The sequence below is a fragment of the Triturus cristatus genome, chromosome 6 (genome assembly GCF_964204655.1).
Source record: "Triturus cristatus chromosome 6, aTriCri1.1, whole genome shotgun sequence".
Classification (NCBI taxonomy): Eukaryota; Metazoa; Chordata; class Amphibia; order Caudata; family Salamandridae; genus Triturus; species Triturus cristatus.
In genome coordinates, this window is record NC_140589.1 from 559937082 (window position 1) to 559956976 (window position 19895).

General features: G+C 46.6%; 1 protein-coding gene across 6 annotated transcripts in view; it reads right to left on the reverse strand.

The window, feature by feature from the left end:
• Positions 1-2452: 2452 nt before the first annotated feature.
• The window catches only part of LCA5 (lebercilin LCA5), a 131267-nt gene continuing 113824 nt past the window's right edge, over positions 2453-19895 (reverse strand). For all 6 annotated transcript variants that reach the window (XM_085610997.1, XM_085610998.1, XM_085610999.1 and 3 more), the window contains 2 exons: positions 10511-10664; positions 2453-3569 (listed from right to left, as the gene is read on the reverse strand). In XM_085610997.1, the coding sequence (XP_085467123.1) occupies positions 2719-3569; positions 10511-10664 (1005 nt within the window). In that variant the 3' untranslated portion in view covers positions 2453-2718. The remainder of the gene's footprint in view (positions 3570-10510; positions 10665-19895) is intronic.

Below are 19895 nucleotides of genomic sequence, written 5' to 3' on the forward strand. Positions count from 1 at the left end.
GCATATATGAACAAACTAACGCATGCACTCAAATCAACTTGATTAATACATGGGCTTCGCTGATGCTCGTTCCAAGACTGCAAGTGACTCCTTCTCTGCTTCTCTCTCTGTCCTACACACGCCACTCTAAGGCACCTGAAGGCACCAGTGGTCTGAAGCAGCAGGTCATCCTGCAAACAGCTAATCTGGGGGTCCTGATCCACCCACCAAAAGACCGGGACTACAACCCCACAGCTCAGCATGGTTCTGGCAGATTTTCGGGGTTGAGGGAAGCAGAAAAAGTCTACAGGACATGAACGTAGCGTCTGCTTCTGCTTGCTCGACTTATACAAAGGTCCAGTTGCCAATAAACAATGTTACAATTTAGGGAGAAGCGGAACTAGTAGCAGCTCCCAGGAGTTAGTTGATCTCAGATTGCAGTCATCTGAACAAAAAGGCGCTTAACTCAGGCAAGAAGAATGCATAAGGAACCGGCCCAGCTCTATTTCCTATCCTGTAGTTTTTCAGGTGTGCAATCATTTAACCACTGTCACCTTTTTGTTAAAATATGATGTTGTGTGTGTATGCACTTTTAACATACTTTAGTAAGTAAGCAGGAAATAAACACTTTCGTTGAAAAGTCGACAGCAACAACCTCCTTAAGTGTGCCTTTAATAATCTCGATGGGACCGTATCAAAAATTACTGATTCACCAAAAACCTGCTCACCATTATTTAGCTGGTTTTGAAATAAATGAGGCTCCCGATAATAGTAAATCCGTCATTGTCAAAGAAAAGAACTTACTCCCAAGCACTCATAACAAGCATTGGCATAGCCAATAGGTCTCGCCTTTGGGACCTTATAAGTGTTTAGCCATGCAACAGTTGCATAACTAAATACTTATAAGGTCCCAAAAGGGAGACCTATTGGCTATGCAAAGCGGCCGTGCGGCCGCGAAAGTAAAAGTGATCGTGATCACGATCACACATCAAAGCGGCCCTGCGGCCGCTAAAGTGAAAGTAATCGCGGTAAAGCGCGGTGCGCGCGCCCACGCACATGTACTGTAGCTCCAGGCTGGCCTGGTAGCACTTTTTGGAGCCCTCTCAATAATGCTCGCCAGACCAGCGTATGCGCTGGGTCAGGCGAGACCTAAAAAGGTGCCTAGAATAGGGCAGACAAGGGGAAGAATACATGAACTATAGTGACCAATTATTACTTTGCCACTATGGTTTCAGTGACGTCCATATCAATTCTCACAAATGATCGACAGTAAAGTTAATTAAATCATTCACATATTGACAATAGCGCAGGCTTGAATTACTAAACCCTCAGATTACAGTGCCTTTATCTCCTAGCATTCCAAACTGCTGGACTCCAGCAACTTTATTTTAATTTCATTTAGAGTTTTATATAGCGCGAACATGAGCCTTAAGGGTGACGGGGCGCTTTACAAGCTGGAACAAGGAGGCAATGTGACACAGTGATAATGTACAGACATGTTATTGATCACAAAACAACAATAGCCCAATATTTACAAATATAAATGGTAAGAGTAGCAGGGAATGGTCGCTCATGAGGATAGGGAGGTAGGAACCTCATTTAGAGAGGAATTTGTTGGAAAGTAGACTTTTAACTTCTTTCCTGAAAATGGAGGTGGATGGGTAGCATCTGATCAGGGGTGTAGGGATGGGGGTGAGGGGGATGGTGTTAGGGAGTTTGAAATTGTGGGGGCAACTCCAGAGAAGGATCAGTTGTAAGTTTCCTTTTTCTTAAACTTTTGTTGTCTGAGTAGTAAGGAACTTGTGCTTCTAGAGAGTCTGTTTCCACCCCAAAAAGTCAATTTCTGGGTCAGGTAAAAGAGAGCATTGTGGTGCAGCGCTTTATGTGTCATACAAGCAATTTTGAGGTGGATACTCGCCTCAGGGTAGCCATTTTAGGGACTGTAGATTGGAAGGGATGTGATCAATTTTTTTTTGAGCCACTGATGACTTTGAATGTGGTAGCACTGCCATTATTTGCCTTATGAAAGAGACAGCATACTTCTGCTCTGCTCACGTTTCCCTACTTTCTCAATTAACCTAGAATAGATTTTAATCTGTAATAACAGTTTCGGAAGTAGTGCATAATCTACGTCTGCTCTAACAGGACACGATTTAAAACTTAAAGTCAGTAGACCATACATACCTAACGTTATCATCACACAACCGTAAATAAACAATTCCTTTGCTCTACCAGTCAAGTGCCTCAGCCTTAAGAATGCAAGACTGAAGATCTCCTTCGAGCACTGGCGAGTTCATCCGGATTTAAAAAAAGCTTTAAGACTCATTTGTCTTTGGATGGCTATCGAGTTTTATCAGGTGGTGCTAAGCACATCACACAAGAGAAGGGAACGGCACTAAGGAAGGACAATGCTTATAGAACATAAATCAATGTACATGCCCATGAATAGAAGAGCAATTGAAACAGACGAGTCAACGTGATGTATTTAATTATAAGTGCATTTAATGTAATCCTATTTTAAAAATGAAATGCAAAAAAATGTGTGGTGTACATAAATATCAGTGAGGGTGATTTTGTAATGTGCACTGTTTTATCTATTTAATCCAGTTTAAAAATTCCAAATCATTAAGTTAAAAGTTCATGTTCATTTTTTTAAATATGAAAGAATTCAATGTCTTTAATTAATAAATATCATTGGGATGTATATTTACAAATTCGTAAATCGTTGTTTTTCACTTCTCACAATGCCACTTCTTCTATTTCATCGTCCAAAGAATTAATGGCTCTCACTGCGGGCCTTCCTGCTGCAGGCTGCAATAGGTGCCTTTTATGATTCTCACTTCTCACTTCAGTAAAATTGAGGCGACCTTCTTTAGCGTTAACTTTGCTGGTTCGATCCCAAGGTAAAGTATCGCCGGAACCATTGCCAACTTTTCTAGTATCAGTTTTTTGGTCATCAGTTTTTGAAAGGGTGGTGGTGGTTATGGCGTTGGCACCAAATAGTTGCTCCAATAAATTTGACTTCTTATCTTTTTGCTTATGAAAACCCAGATCCGTATTGTTCACAACGTTGTCCCCTGACACATCACTTTTTTGAATAGCCAGCCCGGACCTTCCGGATACCTTTCCAAAAGAAGGTGCGTAATTACCAAAGGCCAAATCGGCGTTATCAGTGGTATTGTTTGTTCTGCGTCCTTGTCCCTCTGCTTTAGTGGTAGATTCCGGTTTCCCTTGTACTGGAATGCCATTGTACAAATTCTGCGTAGGTTCCGAGAAAATGTACATTTTGGGTTTTTTATCTGCTAAATCGTGGTTGGATGGTTTGTCTAAGTGCTGGGTTTGGGAAATGGCTTTTGTGATGAGAACATCCGAGTGAAAACCATTTTGTTTTTCTTTGTCAATCTCACTCATCTTGGCAAGAAGAAGCTCCTTTTTCCTTCTCTCTTCGTCCATTTTACTATCTAGGTTTTCTTTCTCGTTTTCTATTTTGTATGCATCTGCCTCAGTCTTGGCTCTCTCTTCTCGCTCCTTTTTTTGTTGTAACAAGTTATTTTCTTTTAGCCTTCTGTCAAATTCTTCTTTCTCCCATTCTATATAGAAACAAATATAACAAATGTTAATTATTGATGTTTTATCATTTTATGTAAAATTGGTAACACCTTATTGTTTTAACCCAATAGGTTAACGTTCCAATGCTTCAATCTGTCTATGTACAGCTATGCGTTTGCAAGAGATTAATAAAACAAGCAATGGCAAACCAACAGTCTTGCTTTAAAGTTATGAAGCATGCAAACATAGGAATGCAGTAATATATTTTCAATTGATAACCAGACCTATTATCTTTGCCATTACTAGGTAGTGATGGAGGTAGTATCTGCGGTTCTGCTGGTGGTTGTGGTGTTAGTGGTATTGGTACTAGGGTTAAGTGGTGGTGACAGCAAAGTAAAACAAATGAATGCTTAAGCGTTATTGGTGAAAGCAATGTGTCTGGAACAGGCTAGGGCATCCACACAAAATGCACCTCCTAACGAAACAAGCATTGGCATAGCCAATAGGTCTCGCTTTCTGGACCTTATAAGTATTTCGTTATGCAGCACAATATCCTTTGTGCAACAACATTAATCGTTGAATGGCTAAACATTTATAAGGTCCCCAAGGCGAGACCTATTGGCTGTGCCAATGCATTTTATTTTTTTGGTGGGGGTGGGGGGAGGGCATAAATAACATGACGGTGAAGGTTAGTTAGTTAATTAGAGTGAGTGAGTCAGTAAGTGAGAGAGAGTTAGTTAGTGAGAGAGTTAGTGTTTTAGTGAGAGAGTCAGTTAGTGAGAGTCACTGAGAGAGTGATAGTTACAGTGAGAGTCAGTTAGTGAGAGTCAGTTAGTGAGAGTGAATGAGAGAGAGAGTGAGTTAGTTAGTGAGTGAAAGAGAGTGAGGTAGTGGGATAGTAAGTTAGTGAGAGTGAATAAGGGTTTTAGCGAGAGTGAGTTAGTTTTTTAGCGAGAGTCATTTTGTTTTTTAGCAAGAGTTAGTTTATTTTCCACAAGAGTCAGTTAATGACAGATTTAGTTAGTGAGAGAGAGTGAGTGAACTATTCAGAGATAGTTAATGATTTATTGAGAGTGAGTTAGCTATTGAGAGTGTTTGAGTGTTAGTTAGTGAGAGATTGTGAGAGTTAGTTAAGTAAGAGAGTGAGAGAGTCTGTTAGTGAGAATGAGTGAGCCAGTTAGTAATTGAGAGTGAATTAGTTAGTGAGTGTGAGAGAGTGGGTGATTTTGTAAGTGAGAGGCTGTTACTGTGAGTGAGTAATTGAGAGTGAGTCATTCAGTTAGTGCGAGTGAGTGAGTTAGTTAGTGAGAGTTAGTTAGTGAGAGAGTGGGAGAGTTAGTTAGTGAGAGAGAGTGGAAGATTTAGTTAGTCAGTGAGTGTGAGAAAGGGCCATCTTTCTTGCATGGTATGCCCCCACTTTTTGCTGAATTGCTGAATGTTCTTTGACTGAGTGTGCTCTGGACTCCTGCCAATCAGGTGCCCAGGGCCTTTGTTCCTTCCCTAAACCAAAACCTCCAACCCAAATTGGCAAACCCTGGCCACATGCCAGCCCCTGGTAAATGGTACCCTAGGTACCCAGGGCCTTGTGACCAGGGAAGGCCTCCAAGGGATGCAGCACTCATTGTGCCACCCTTAGAGGCCCTGTAACCTAACACACACACACTGCCCTTGCAGGCTGAGTGTCTGGGTACAGGACAAAACAGAGAGTCGACATGGCACACATCCCTGTGTGCCATGCCCACCACCTACACTGCCCTGGCATACATCAGCCACCCCTCTAGCTGGGTGCCCTATGCCAGTGGTGTGGGCACAGGAGCATGAGCCCTGTGCCTCTACAGTACCCGGGTCCATTCCTGGGCCCTGTAAGTGCAGTGCTGCCATTTAAGAGTAGATGGTGCTGGGTGCTTGTCAAACACGAACTCCACAGCACCATAATCGCAACATTGAAGACTGAGAAGTTTGGTATCAAACTGCTCAGCACATTAAACCCACACTGATGCCAGTATGGGATTTAATGTACCAAGCACCACAGAGGGCATCTTGGAGAGGCCCCCTTAAACCTAACCTACAATCCACGTCTGGTCTGACGCTGCCACACAGCAGACATGTTGCTGGACCCCTGGGTAGGAGAGCCCCTGCTCTCCTGGGTCTGCAACAATGCACATCCTGGACGAGGTGCTAGATCTCCTCCCCCAGGATGGGCAGGGGGAAGCTTCAAAGGCATGCCGCCTCTGTGAGCTTCCCCAGGCAACTTGCAACGCCCACTCTGGCGGGAAGCTTGGCCAGAAACCCCAAATAAGGACAGGGGATGTGCCAGCCTGCCAACCCCACCCCTCAGGTTGGGGAGGCGAGGTGAAGCACATCTCAGGGCTCTCGCCATCTTGAAGATGGGAAGCCCTACCCTATCAGGACTAGGCTACTGCCCCCCTCCCACAGGAGAGAGGCAGGATAGGGGGTGTACCCACCCCAGGACAGGGACCCATTGGTCCCTGCCCCTCACCTACTTGTAACGCCCCTAAATCTAGTATTTAGGGGCACCCTGAACCTTTCTTCCCCAGATTCCGAAATACAAAGAAGAGCACGAAGAAAGAAGACCAGCCCTGCAGCTGCTAAGAAGAGGAAGACACCAACTGCTTTGGCCCCAGCCCTACCAGCCTGTCGACCCCCGAACCTGCTACAACCCGGCATCTCTTGTGGCTAGCAACCTCACAAACCCCGGAGGACCTGGGTACCTTTTGGCTCTAAGCACCTGGGACTCCCATGAGTAGAGGCTGTACTCAAAATCAGCTGCTAATCCCTGGCATCTGCCCGGAACCGCGAACCCTGCACACTCTGCACCCGCCAAGCCTGGCCTGTGCCGGAGTGAACAAAGACCACGAGGACGACCCCCCGGCGACTGTGATCCTGAGTCCAGCACCCAAGGACTTCCCTCGACACTCCTGAAGACGCCTGCAGCCTCAGAACCAGGTGCCCCCCCCAAACCGCGATCAACAGAGGGTAAGATTTCCTGACACCAAAAGGCACCCCTGCACCCGGCGGCCTGCGGCCCCCTGTGCCCAACTCCTGGGTACCTACCTAACCTCCAACTACCCAACTTACCTCTCGAAGTGGTGGTGGCACCTGAAGAATCTTCATCCCCGAGCTTGCAGTCTTTTTCTAAACCGGAGTTTTCCCATTGAAACCAATTGAGCGCCCGAAGTCTCAAAAGCGCCCTGAACCCAGCCGCCCGAGTGGCCCTGGCAGTGTAACCTTTGCACCTATCTACTTCCCATTTGCCCTGAGCAAGTGACCAGGAGCCCAGCTCCCACAGCCGCGTGGCCTGCTAGTCAGCAGCCACCAACCAAGGCCCCCCTGCCTCCCATAGGATAACATTGGGCCTAGCTCACTCTGCACCCGGCCTGCCCCTGTTTTGCTGAGGGTTTAACAACTGTACCTACCTGACCATGGGAGACCCCCGAGTCTGTGCCCAGAACCTTAACTTTGCCAGTCGAGTACTTACCTGAAAGCCGATAACTCAATTTTCTCCATAGGGTAACACTGACTGATTTCTTCTGAAATTTGTTCCAAGTGTGGACTTTTCAAAACTTAAAATATTCACCAGAAATCAGCCGAGTAACGAAAACGAAAATACTCACCTGCTATTAGGTGAGCTCCCAGTGCTGGATCTTGGTGCCCAGCACTGACCCTGAAAAATATTCACAACCGTACTTACCAGTAACCCAATTTTCTTCCATAGGGAATCATTGTCTGTTTTTCTGCGAAATATCTTCCAAGTGTCGATTTTTGCAAACTTCAAATATTCTTTAAAAATCGTACAAACTGTGAAAATGTAATTACTTACCTGTTTTTGATAGAGGTCCCAGTACTGAGTCTAGGCACCCAGTACTGGATTACAAAAGTAACGAGAACATACTATACCTGCAACTTGAATTTTCTTCCATAGGGAATCATTGACTGTTTTCTATGAAAAATGTTCTAAGTGTCAACTTTTAAAATAGCAAAATATTGTCTAAAAATCATAACAGCAACTAAGTCGACTTTTATCACTTGTTTCTGAGAACTGACCTAGGACTGAATCTAAGATCCAGTCCTGGAATTACAAAAGTAATCCTGAAAGTAATCTATTGCAAATAACTTAAAACTTCCATTGAACTCAATGCATTATTGTGTTTGAACTTGTGTTGCCTATTGCAACAACCTGTAACTTTCTACAAAAGCCAATTGCATATTGCAAAAGTATTTATCTAAAGCATCTCATCCTGAGAAAGTATATTTTGATACCTATTGTTGGTTCTAAAATAAAACAAGCATATATTTTTTATATATAAACCATTGGCCTAGAGTTCAGTTATTGAGTGTGTGCGAGCATTTGCTGACTGAGTGTGTGCAACAAATGCTTTACACTGTTCTCTGATACTGCCTTACTGCTCGATCATGCTACCACTTTAGAGAGTAAGGTTATAGCTAACTTAAGCCTCTGCCAAACCTCTGGGAACTGTGGACTCTGTACACACTGTACCTATTTGGGAACAGTATATACAGAGCCACTTTCTCACAGTGAGAGAGAGAGTGAGTTAGTGAGAATGTGAGTTTGTTAGTGAGAGTCTGTCAGTGAGAGTCTGTCAGTGAGAGTCTGTCAGTGAGAGTCTGTCAGTGAGAGTCTGTCAGTGAGAGTCTGTCAGTGACGGTGAGTTAGTGAAGAGACCAGGCTGAAAGACACTATAACACTAATTAAAATCAAAAGGTTTGTTTAATGTCAGGCCTAAAAACGGGGTGGGGATGGTGGCCAATTGCAAGCTCAATAGTCATTAACATGAAAGAAGGACTACAAAGAGGCAACAGTTAACGCAATTTCTGCGAGTAATGGGTTCCAACAATTATCTCATGTTAAAAGATATCAGAGCAGCAATTGCTTTAATGGTAAGAAAGTGCCAACGTTACACAAAACCGATGTTTCTTTATACATTCACAGCAAGAGAAACACTATTTGGGCAGCACAGACTGCGAGGAAATATAATGTAGTATCTGGGGAGGACATCAACTATGTGTGGAATGCCAGGCAGAATACCTAACAAAGCAAGGGTGAAGAAAAAGGAACACAAAGTTAAGACTTACGAGTGACGGAAGGGCATGTATTCGGATAAACTGACAGAGTTGAACACTACGGGCGAGGAATGCTCAATGCCTGGGAGTAGTAGTACTTGTGAGAAATGATCGAGTATTTGGCAGCGGTGTGGAAACCTCTGAGTGTAGTGGTAAAAAGCACCTCTGAAGAAAAATCAATGGGACTGAAGGCTACGGCATGGGTCATTTATAAGACAAGTAAAAAAAAAAAAAAAAAAAGACGGCAAAAGTGAAAGCAGGGTTAATCAGGGTTGGTGGAAAGGAACTCCGGACCAGTTTAGCAGGTGAAACGTTTCTAACAGGGCTCGTCAGCAAGATTGGATGCCTGTAAGGATAAGATAAGGACAGGAATGAGAAGGGTAAAGACTGCGAGGAAATATAATGTAGAATCTGGGGAGGATATCAACTATGTGTGGAATGCCAGGCGGAATACCTAACAAAGCAAGGGTGAAGAAAAAGGAACACAAAGTTAAGACTTACGAATGACGGAAGGGCATGTATTCGGATAAACTGACAGAGTTGAACACTACGGGCGAGGAATGCTCAATGCCTGGGAGTAGTAGTACTTGTGATAAATGATCAATTATTTGGCAGCGGTGTGTAAACCTCTGTGTGTAGTGGAAAAAAGCACCTCTAAAGAAAAATCAATGGGGCTGAAGGCTACGGCATGGGTCATTTATAAGACAAGTAAAAAAAAAAAACAAGACGTCAAAGGTGAAAGCAGGGGTGCGCGCACGATGGCAAACACGCGAGTGGTGTGCACTCAGCAGCGGAAAAAGTGAAAGCTCCAGATGGCGCCTCGGGCGCTGAAAGCTGCCGGCTGCGCGCGTGCACGCTCGCATGAACGCAAGCGCTAGGCCATGTGGCAGCACTTTGAAAACCCGTACACTAAATGTCTCGGCCAGACCAGCGCATGCGCTGGATCAGGCGAGACCTAAAAAAGGCATGCATCTGTAAATAAAAATGTCACTGAATAAGCAGAGTAAATATATAAAAGTACATTTAAGCCAATAGCTGAAGATGGCTGATTCTGTACTTCTTATTGCACTTCTTGGAGGAACAGAAAGCTAAAGATACCTATAACCAGACCTTAAAGGACATGTGTGGTGCCCTGCTTCAAGACTTATCAATCGCAGGTTTGCTGATAAGAGTATTAAAGAATTGTATAAATAGTGAAATGCAAGAAAATCCCTTTCTATTAGTTGTTTTGATCAAAACAATAGAATAAAGATTGGTCCTATGTAGGTCATGACAACATATACATGCCTTGTTCTCCTGAGACTATTGAATGTAATGAGGCACAGAATACACCATTGTTGTACGAGTACACAATCTGCGTACTTTTTTAAGTCAGTACGACTTGTATCCTGTACTACCAGTGAGTGCCTTGATGTAGGACTGTACAACATTTGCCCTGCTATAAGACTGCACAAGTCCTCACACATTCAGGTTTCAACAAGGGAGGTCATCAAAGCATCATCTCATTAGCTTCACAATGAATGGGGCCACTGTCCAACAGGTAGCTGGTCCAGGGGAGAGAGGACACTCCCACTGGTCTATGCTAGCGCTAGCTAATATAAACTCCAGGAGGATTTGGACAGATTATACATCTAAGCCAAATAAACCTGACCATAGTACCCCAGTCAGATGCCCCAGTCTCTCCCCAGGTCACAAAGAGTTAAATCACTCAAAACAGCAAAAAAAGTTATATTATGTCTGGCGTGGCATGGGTGGAAACCAATACTGTTTTGACAGAGGAGGAGCGACATTGAGAGCATGAAGGCCAATTCAAAGAATGCAACAAATTAGTTTTTCAGCTTGACTATGCTTGGTAAGTAAACATAATAGGCTTTCATACCATCACGCAGTTGTTGGGCTTTTTCCTCTAAAAATTGCTGCTGTTCGTCCCTCTTCAATTTTTCCTCCATTTCCCTTTTCTTTTCAAGCTGCAGCTGTTGTTGTTTCATGTGCTCTGCATATTCTCTCTGCCTCGTCTCGTGAATTTCTTGTTCCTTGAAGAAAATGGGATATGCAAATATTCACTGATTGACAAACACAAGTTTGAACACCTCAGCTCAAAATGTTCATGTAAAAGTTCCTAACATTTTCTTTAACCCTTATACGCCGTTAACTAGAAACAAATACAGCACACTACTCCACGAACAACAGTAATAAGTATATAAAACAAATGGAGTGCTTTTATTTTTCAGCGGATTTATCTAAAAGAAAGAAAATGCACTTATACGTCATTTCCAATTGTGCATTGTTAGAAATTGAGGTTTCTGGTTGGCAGAGTATACACCCTGTCCAATAGCAGAAGCAGCGGACAATAGAGACTGCGCTTGACCAGTTTGTTCCAAGTGTTATCTTCAAACGTCAATGAATATTAATATGTGCATATAGTACAAGCACCTGTTGTCAAGGTGCATAAACCAAGAATTGGATATAGATAACAATATAGGATGTAAAGATGCACCAAAAGAATAACAAAGAGAAAACAAGACTAGGATTCTTGTCTTTTTTTTAATTTTTTTTAATGAATTTTCACACATGTAGTGGAAACAGCCACAGGCAACACCGTTCGTCTGTAGAGAGGACTTCTTCAGGGCGGATGTAATCATTGGAATAATGCAGCCTAGTATCCCTGTATTTGTGCAGTTTGGAGTTATGACTCCCAAGATAAAGTGTGTTAATAGCGGTCAAGGGACATGATAAATCCGTCTTGATCTGCCACACAGATGCCAGGTAGCTGCTGCAATGAAGACAGCCCGGCAGGCAGTTTTGATGGTCGAAGGATAAGCAAGTTAGTAATTCTGGTGAAACAGGCCAATAGGCTCTGTGAAACACTGCAGTTGGTGTTCGTCCACTGCACCTCTCTGTTGTGCAGAAAATCTATAAGCTTATAGATTTTCTGCACGACATAGGGGTGCAGCGGACAAACGGCGTTTATACACACACCAATTGCTATACACCCTGTCCAAGCAGGAGCCACAATCCTAGTCAGGGTAAGTCAGATTCACAACCTAAATTAACCTGTGTTCGCCCTCTCGTAGCTTGGCACAGCGCTGACAGGCTTAACTTAAGAGGCAATGGTGTAATGTATTTGTGCACACTTTAATAGTTACAAAGTGAAAACACCACAAAAAGACTCCACAGCCGTTTAGAAAGATAGATAACGTTTATCTGAGTACAACAAGACCAAAACAACAAAAATCCAATCAGTAGAAGTTGAGATATGAATTTTTCAAGAAATGAAATCCCTAAACAGTGTTTAGAAGTCAATAATGCTAAAAATGTACTTGAGGTCGCGCTAGACTTGGATAAATCCAAAGTTCAGGCCAACCACGATGGAGGGTAGGCCAGCTACAGGACCCACGCAAGTCTCACTGAAAAAGTATCTTTGTATGGAGCCTAGCAGCAGTGTCTTCATATTGGCGCTGCGTCGTGATCGAGCCTCGCAGTCAGGATCACGGATCGGTGCTGCATCGTCGAACCTTGCAGTCAAGTCAATGCGTTGTCGAGCTGCGCAGTAAAGGTCAATGCATTGTCGAGCTGCACTGTGTCAGAGGGCAATGCGTCAGTTCCGATTGACTCATCGTCACCACTGTGCCGATTAGAACCGATCAGTGCAGAGCCAACTTCTCTACTTGATTTGACGACGACGCATTGACCCGACTGCATGGCTCGACAATGACACATTGACCTGACTAAGGTTCGCTGATGACACAGTGCCGGTCAGGGGCCCCCCACTACGAAGCTCAACGACAACACAGCGCCAATCTGAAGACACTGTCTCGAGGCTCACCTTCGACGCATCGACTTGACTGCGTGAATCGGAACCAACGCATTGAGTCTCCGACATTAATGCTTGCTCCATACAAAGGTACTTTATGAGAAGGGCCAGCGTGGGTCCAGCAGCCAGCTTGCCCTCCATCACAGTGGGCTTGAACTTTGGATTTACCCTGGTCTAGTGCAACCTCAAGTAACCTTTTAGCGCTATTAACTTCTAAGCACTGTTTTTGGATTTAATCTTTTTTAAAAAATCAAATCTCAACTTTTACTAATTAGATTTTGCCGTTTTAGTCTTGTATCACTCAGATAAATATTCTCTATTTCCTAAACTAGTGTGGAGTCTTTTTGTCGTGTTTTCACTATGTTACTGTAATTAAAGTGTGCACAAATATGTGGATGGAGTGGGAGACAGGACTAGCCCAAAGATGGCTCCTACCTCAGTTTCTCAATATGTCATGTCAATGTCCATGATTGGTAAGATCTGATTTCCTTGTGAAGCTCAAATGCAGAAGAGGAGTGAAGGTAGGAGAAAGCTACAATGTTTGCTAATGGGGCAGATCCGGAGGTGGGACAAAATATCCTTAATCTTATTTTTAACTGCGAGTAGTGATAAGAGCGGGGTGGCAGTATTTGCATCCCTGAGGTAAGAAACATCTCTGTAATTAAATTCATGCTTTGTCTATAAAATATAATCTTGGCAACCCACGGAGGTTTCAGAATCCCTGGGAGCTGATTGGTTCTGATCCTCAAATTCCCGCCTCTGATAGCTGAAAGGGAAATTGTGGGGCAATTCTGTAATCTTGGTTTGAGGGCTGTACTGTGGCACATTTATCTTTTATCAATTTAACTCAGAGATTCTGGGCATATGGTAGCATTTCTATCCCCCTGTTTGTCCAAGTTTAGAAGATAGATGGTAAGATATGTGGGGCACAACCAGATGTCTAAGAGACTATCCCCGTGCACTTAATTTTAAATCTTCTAAAAAAAAAAAAAAAGGAACTGTGCAATGTCTATCATGGGTCCTAAGCTTTCCTCCAGTGCAGGTCATGTGTAAATGCCTTTCATCTGGCCCCAATTGCAATTGAAAGCAAGTTTGACGTGAGGAGGTGGTTAGGCATGCCAAGTGCCACAGTAATTTAATTTTTACAATCTTTTGTGGTTAACAATTTTCCAAGGAGCAGATAGTAGGTATAAAACATGTAACCTGCCTACAATGGGAGCTGAAGGTTGGCTTGTTGATGTGGAAAGAAAGTCTACTGTTGGAGTACCATTTGTATCCAGTTTACTAAGTCTTGTTTTTGTCAACATGCATTTACAAACACTGGAATCTAATAATCCTGGGGTAACCTCGCAAATCAAGCACTCGTCCTGGAGAAGAAAGGTGGTATGTTAGGTTAGAGTCACTTATTATAGCGCAACAAATCATACCCAAAGGAATATCTCTACATCTTGGTATTGACATTAAAAATGGGTGTGTGGCGGCTTGCCACATAGGAGCTTGCCTCTCAATCATTTTCACTTCTTTTGAGAAACAAAAACAATCTTAAGTAGGCCTTCAACTCACCAGTTAGTCAGACTGATGTAAACCATTGTTGGAACCCCTTTCAGAGGGCCACGGGACAAGCTGGAGTTACTTGGCCCAACCTTAGTGGTGGTGCACTGCACCATCAACTTCCGGAGGCCAATAACATAGTCCACCACATCCTCCTGCAGAGTATCTTTGGTTTCGATGGGGCAGTTACCATCTTCACAGAGAAAGTAGGTACACTTCCTGATAACAGAACACAAAACGGATATCTAGCAAAAAAAAAAAATCCTGTGGAAACTGAGGTTTTTTCCCTCTGTACTCTGATTTAAGTGAGTGGATCCTTCATTGAGTATCCATATAGAACTTTAAAGGGACTGAACCCTGCCCCTTTTTGTGGAATCCATCAGTGGAAAAACAAGTGACATGGCAGGAGAAAATCCACTTCCTCTGGAGGTTCTCGAGCAGAAATCCCATCATGCTCTTCAATATCTTCTTAATCCGCACCACCAAACCTTTGGATTGCAGGAGGTATCCCGTGGGGAAGTGGTATGTCACACCAGCTTGCACAAGAGGAGAAAGTTCGTTCCCTGGTCAGAAATGACCATCCTTAGAAGTCCGGCAATAGAAACAATTGTCAAAAGAGCTTATGCTACCACCCTGGAGGTCATGCTCCTCAGAGGTACTGCTTCAGGATACCTGGGGTTTAGGGGGTCAAATGGTCCTACATGTGCATTCCTCCACTCAAATGGAACTCCTACAACTGGTAGGGGCACTAGAGGTGCCTTTGTCCTCCATACTGACTTAACAAGTCTTCTGGTAAGCTGGACAAGTTTTTCAGAACCTCTCTTTATCTCTGTGCACCCCTAGACTTTCTAATGCCCGAGGCACGCTGCCCTCTGCAGATTTTTTTTTTTTTGATAATCAAGTTTATTGGATTTTGAAGAGAACAAAAATACATTGGTAGCAAATCAAGACACATTATTTAAGCACAGTGCAATCAATAGGGGACGACAGAGACTCATAAAGCATTCATGGGATGAGTATAACACCTGCTTATAGATAATCATATACAGGATGATCACAAACCCCTCAGACCAGCCGTAAGTTGAACCATTTGCCCCATATTTTGCCAAAAAGTTTGGGGCATCCCCGGGCCTCGAAGAGGGGCTCCTCCTGGGTGCCACACCAGTCCACTCCCCTCCTCCAGGAAGCGCTTATCAGCCCGAGATCCATCAAGGCCATCAAACACCCCTAGGAGCAGGCGCAGCGGGTCGTGGGGTACCTCCCACCCAAGAGTTTGTGTGAGCTCGAGTTCCACCCCTGCCCAGAAAGGCGCGAGAGCGGGACATTGCCACACCATCTGGTAAAAATCAGCTGGAGCTTGACTGCAGCGCGTACAGGATGGGGAGGGTCGCAGGCGGGCGCTGTACAGGCGCGCTGGGGTGAGGTATGCCACGTGGAGATAATAGAGTTGAACTAGACGCAGCTTGGAGGAGGTCGTCAATGTTTTGGGGGCCATAAGGGCGTCCCTCCAATCCGCATCCTCCAAGGGACCCAGCCACCCCTTCCAGCTGACACAAAGCAGTTCTAAGGATGCGGGCCGTTGTTCACGAGGGAGCGATAAATCCGCGACACCCCCCCTCTGCCCAGGTTCCCCATCATCACTTGGGCCTCCAGGGGGCTGAATTCTGGGGAGGATGTGAGGGATGGGATGAGAACTTGGAGGGCATGCCTCAGATGTAAATATTTGTAGAATTGGGAGGAATGGAGGGAGTAACGGTGTTGTAGGTCTGCAAATGATCTGGGCCCCCACCCAGATGTCTCCCAATAGCGAGACCCTTATATGGTCCCATCTGCGAAAATCCTGGCTAGACGAGACCTCCGCCAGCCACGTCCCACTCCACAGAGGCGTTTGCCTGGTGAGTTTCCGGTCCCACTTTACGTGTCTTAATGCTGCTCGACAGGTCACAAGCTCCGTTCTGGTCACAGGGAGGGGGGGGGGGGGGGGGGAGGGAATGAGCCTGCGGCACAGGGCACCCGTACAGGTAGGTTTGGAGCTGCGCAAATTCCAATGACCTGAGTTCCACCCGATACGCTGGGTCGGACCAGCCGCCCACAAACCAATCGTGGATCACGATAAGCTGTGTGGCAGGTAGTAGAGGTGAAAGTTGGTCACCCCATGCCCCAGTCGTAGGGGGGTATGCGACAGTGTGCCAGGGACATTCGCGGCCTCTTTCCTCCCCACAAAAAGCGGGTAAGGACCCCGTCCAGTTCCCGAAACCAACTTCCTGGAAGATAAATGGTAATGTTTTGTAATATGTACAGGAAGCGGGGGAAGGACCATCATTTTAAAAAGGGCACTCCTGCCAAGGGGGTTGAGAGGGAGAGATTTCCATTTCCTGAGGTCCGCTTTGGCCCTGGTGACCAGAGGGGTGATGTTCAGGGCCCATTCAAGCTCCGGGAGGAGGGTGATCCACACCCCCAGGTACTTGAATGATTGCCTACACAAGGGGATGGACGTTTGCCAGTCGAAGCACGCCCGGGAGGAGTGCAGGGGGACCAGCGTGGATTTCGCCGAGTTGAGCCTGAGCCCGGAAATCTGTTCGAAGGCAGAGAGAGCGTCCAGGCACCCCGGGCCGGAGCTCTCGGGATCTGCCAGGAAGAGGAGGACGTCATCAGCATACAAGGCAATCTTGTCGATCTGGTTCGGATCCCAGGCCCAACCCCGGATGAGGGGGTCTTGGCGGATGAGGGAAGCCAGGGGTTCCATTGCTAATGCAAATAGAAGCAGTGAGAGTGGGCAGCACTGGCGAGTGCCCCTCTGGATAGGAAATGTCTCCGAGAACACAACGTTGATAAGGACCCTTGCCTTGGGAGTAGAATAGAGGACCCGGATGAGGCGTCGGGACGCAGGACCGAGACCCATCCTCTCCAACACATCCTTGAGGTAGCCCCAATCTACCGTATCAAAGGCTTTCTCAAAATCTTTGAAGAGCAAAGCCAAATACGGGGTGAGGTGATGGCGATGTGCAAGAGCGAGGTGGAGGCGGCGTATGCAATGTCGGGTACCCCGGGCAGGCATGAAGCCGCATTGATCAGGGTGGACCAGCGCTTGTAAGTAGGGGCGAAGTCGTTGTGCCACCACAGTGGCGAAGAGTTTGACCTCCGTGTTAATAAGGGAGATGGGGCGGTAGTCTGCACAGGCAAGGGAGGGCGGCTGTGTCTTCGGGAGGACTACAATAGTGGCCACATCCGTCTCAGGAGGGAAGGACCCTTTGTCTATTACATAATTAAACAACTCCACCAAGTGAGGGACCAATGTGTCCCGGTAGGTCGCGTAATATTCTTGGGGATAACCGTCGGGCCCGGGCGTTTTGCCGGAGCGCAACAGTGTATCTCTTCCGGTGGGAAAGGAAGGTCTAGAGTCTCCGACTCCGTCTGGGAAAGGCAGGGCAGCCGAGTCCCAGTTTCGGCCAATAAGGTCGCCAGGGAAGACCAGGGGGTTCGGGCTGCGTAGAGGGCTGCATAATAGCCGGCAAATGTTCGAGCGATGGCTTGGGAAGTGACATGGTGGGTTCCGTTCTCACCCCGAATCTCGAGAATGATGCGATTGGCCTTGGGATAGGACACTAAGTTATGTAACAGTTTGCCATTTTTATCGCCCCAGCCATACACACGCGCCACAGAGGAGCGCCAGAGCATTTTAGCGAGATCTGGCAAATCTCTTCTCGGATCAGTGTGAGTTGTCGAGCGGAGTCATCGTCATCATTGGTATCCTGGGCGCCTTCCAGCCGTGCCGCCTGGGCCTCCAGCTGTGTGAGCCAGGTGGATTGTTCTAGAAGTTTTGTGTGGACCAGACCTCTACCCACCCCTCGTATCATAGCTTTGCCGACTTCCCATAGGGTTCCCAGAGAGGAGACCAAGACCGCGTTGGTGGAGAAGTAATGTTTCAGTTCCTGCCCGAGGGATTCGACAAAGTTTGCATCCTGCAGGAACCAGGCGTTCATCCGCCTTGCCGTACGGATGCCGTTAGGAGGGTTCCCGAGACTGAGGGAGACGGGGTGTGATCTGAGATGCCCCTGGGTAAAACCGTGGCCCCGGACATCAAATGACAGTCCGTGGCGGATAGCAGGAATAGGTCAATACGAGAGTGAGTGTGGTGAGCTGCTGAAGTGTGTGTGTGTACTGTTCCTTGCGGGGGTTTCACACTCTCCAGGCGTCGCAGAGACCCAGGGCGGAGGACCATTCAGACAGTCGCTTTGCAGATGTTAGGCGAGAAGCCGATGGAACGCCGGTCGTGTCTCGTGAGGGTTGCAGGACAGCGTTAAAGTCACCCCCAACAACCGTCAGACCCTGTGGAAAGGATGTGAGAACCAGCGTAAGGTGGTGGAGGGCAGAGGCCATGGTAGCGGGGTGGGGGGGAATGTATGTACGCAGAAGATTGAGGGGGTGTCCGTCGATCGTGCCCGTCAGGGCCACATAGCAGCCCTGTGTGTCTGTTTCAGCCTGTGTCAGGGTGAAGGGAAGTCCCTTCCGAAGTAGTATGGCCACCCCCCGGGAGCCCTGCGTAAAATCGGAGTGCCAAACCCTGTCAAACCCATACCAGGCGAGGAAGTTACATTGTGAGCCCAGAAGGTGTGTTTCTTGCAAGAACAGAATATCTGGCGCATGTCGCTGGGCGCTAGGAAGAACAGCTGTACGTTTGATCCGGTCCAATAGACCGTTAACGTTCCAGGAGAGGATGTGAAGGGCCTTATGTAAAGTAGACACCATCCTGCTGGGTAGTGTGTGGGAGAGGGGACACAAGCGCAGGTAAGCCTGGTTCCCAAGGGAGACAATGTTCCGTATCCTGGGCCTCCGGGCAGAGGGCGCGCAATCTGGTGAGTCTTGTGTCGTCATCAAAGCCATGTGTGGCTACCAATAAAAACAGGGAACAGCGACCCGTGGGCGGCTAAAAACAACAAACATTCAGGAGACAACGGTCCCCCCCTCCCCCCCCCCCTCCCTCGCCCCTCAACTCCCCCCACCCTACACTTCTGAAAATGAAGCATCTGTCGCCCTGAGAAGGAAAACAATTGAAAACCACAACCCTACAATTGGACTAGGTGCTAAGCTAAAACGGTTAGCGGAACATAGACATGGCAGAGATGGACCCCCCTCCATGTGTTCGGATAAAGATTCGTCAACAGCTGCAGTTACACTTAGGGCAGTTAGGCAACAGGGACTGCAAGTAAGTCCAGGGAGTGAAGTAGGAAGTAAGTCACAGAGCAGGAGGAAGCCATGATGTCGGATCACCCCCCCCATTGGACCAATACAGTTGGAACTAATGTGCAACAAAGACTGCCAGTGGGTCCAGAGACTGAATTAGGAAACAGATCACAAACCTAATGTACTAAAGCCGGATCGCCTCCAGCTTAGGGATTAAGAGAGCGGTCTTGCTGTGTGAGCTTTGAGAGGTGAAATGGAAAGAGTCCGATGCCGGCCTCATTCAAGTATCTTCATCTTCACCGGATCCGTGGAGCGCAGGTCTCCTAGACAGGTCAGAGTCGGACACGGCCTGCCGTAGGGACTCCGAGGGGCCCGGAATACCGCTCAAGTCAATCAGCGAGGTGGTCGGGCCAGGGTTGTCGGATCCTCAAGTTGAAGCCTGGGAGAGAGGGCGCTGGGACGGTGCACCTGGTGATCGGGATGCCTCCCCCCGATGGTTGTTTTTCTTGCGGGACCTAGTCCGGCGTCTCTGAGGCTTAGGCAGCGTCGGGAGTGGCTGCGAGGAGGCTCGGTGCACAGGGGAAGAAACCGGACGGTTCATGAGGGGCCGTTCCTCCGTGAGCCAGGTCCATGATGCCTGAGGGCTATCAAAGAAGACTTTTGTTTTGGAAGATAACTTTGAGCCGGGCCGGGAAGAGAAGGCCGTAGCGGAGAC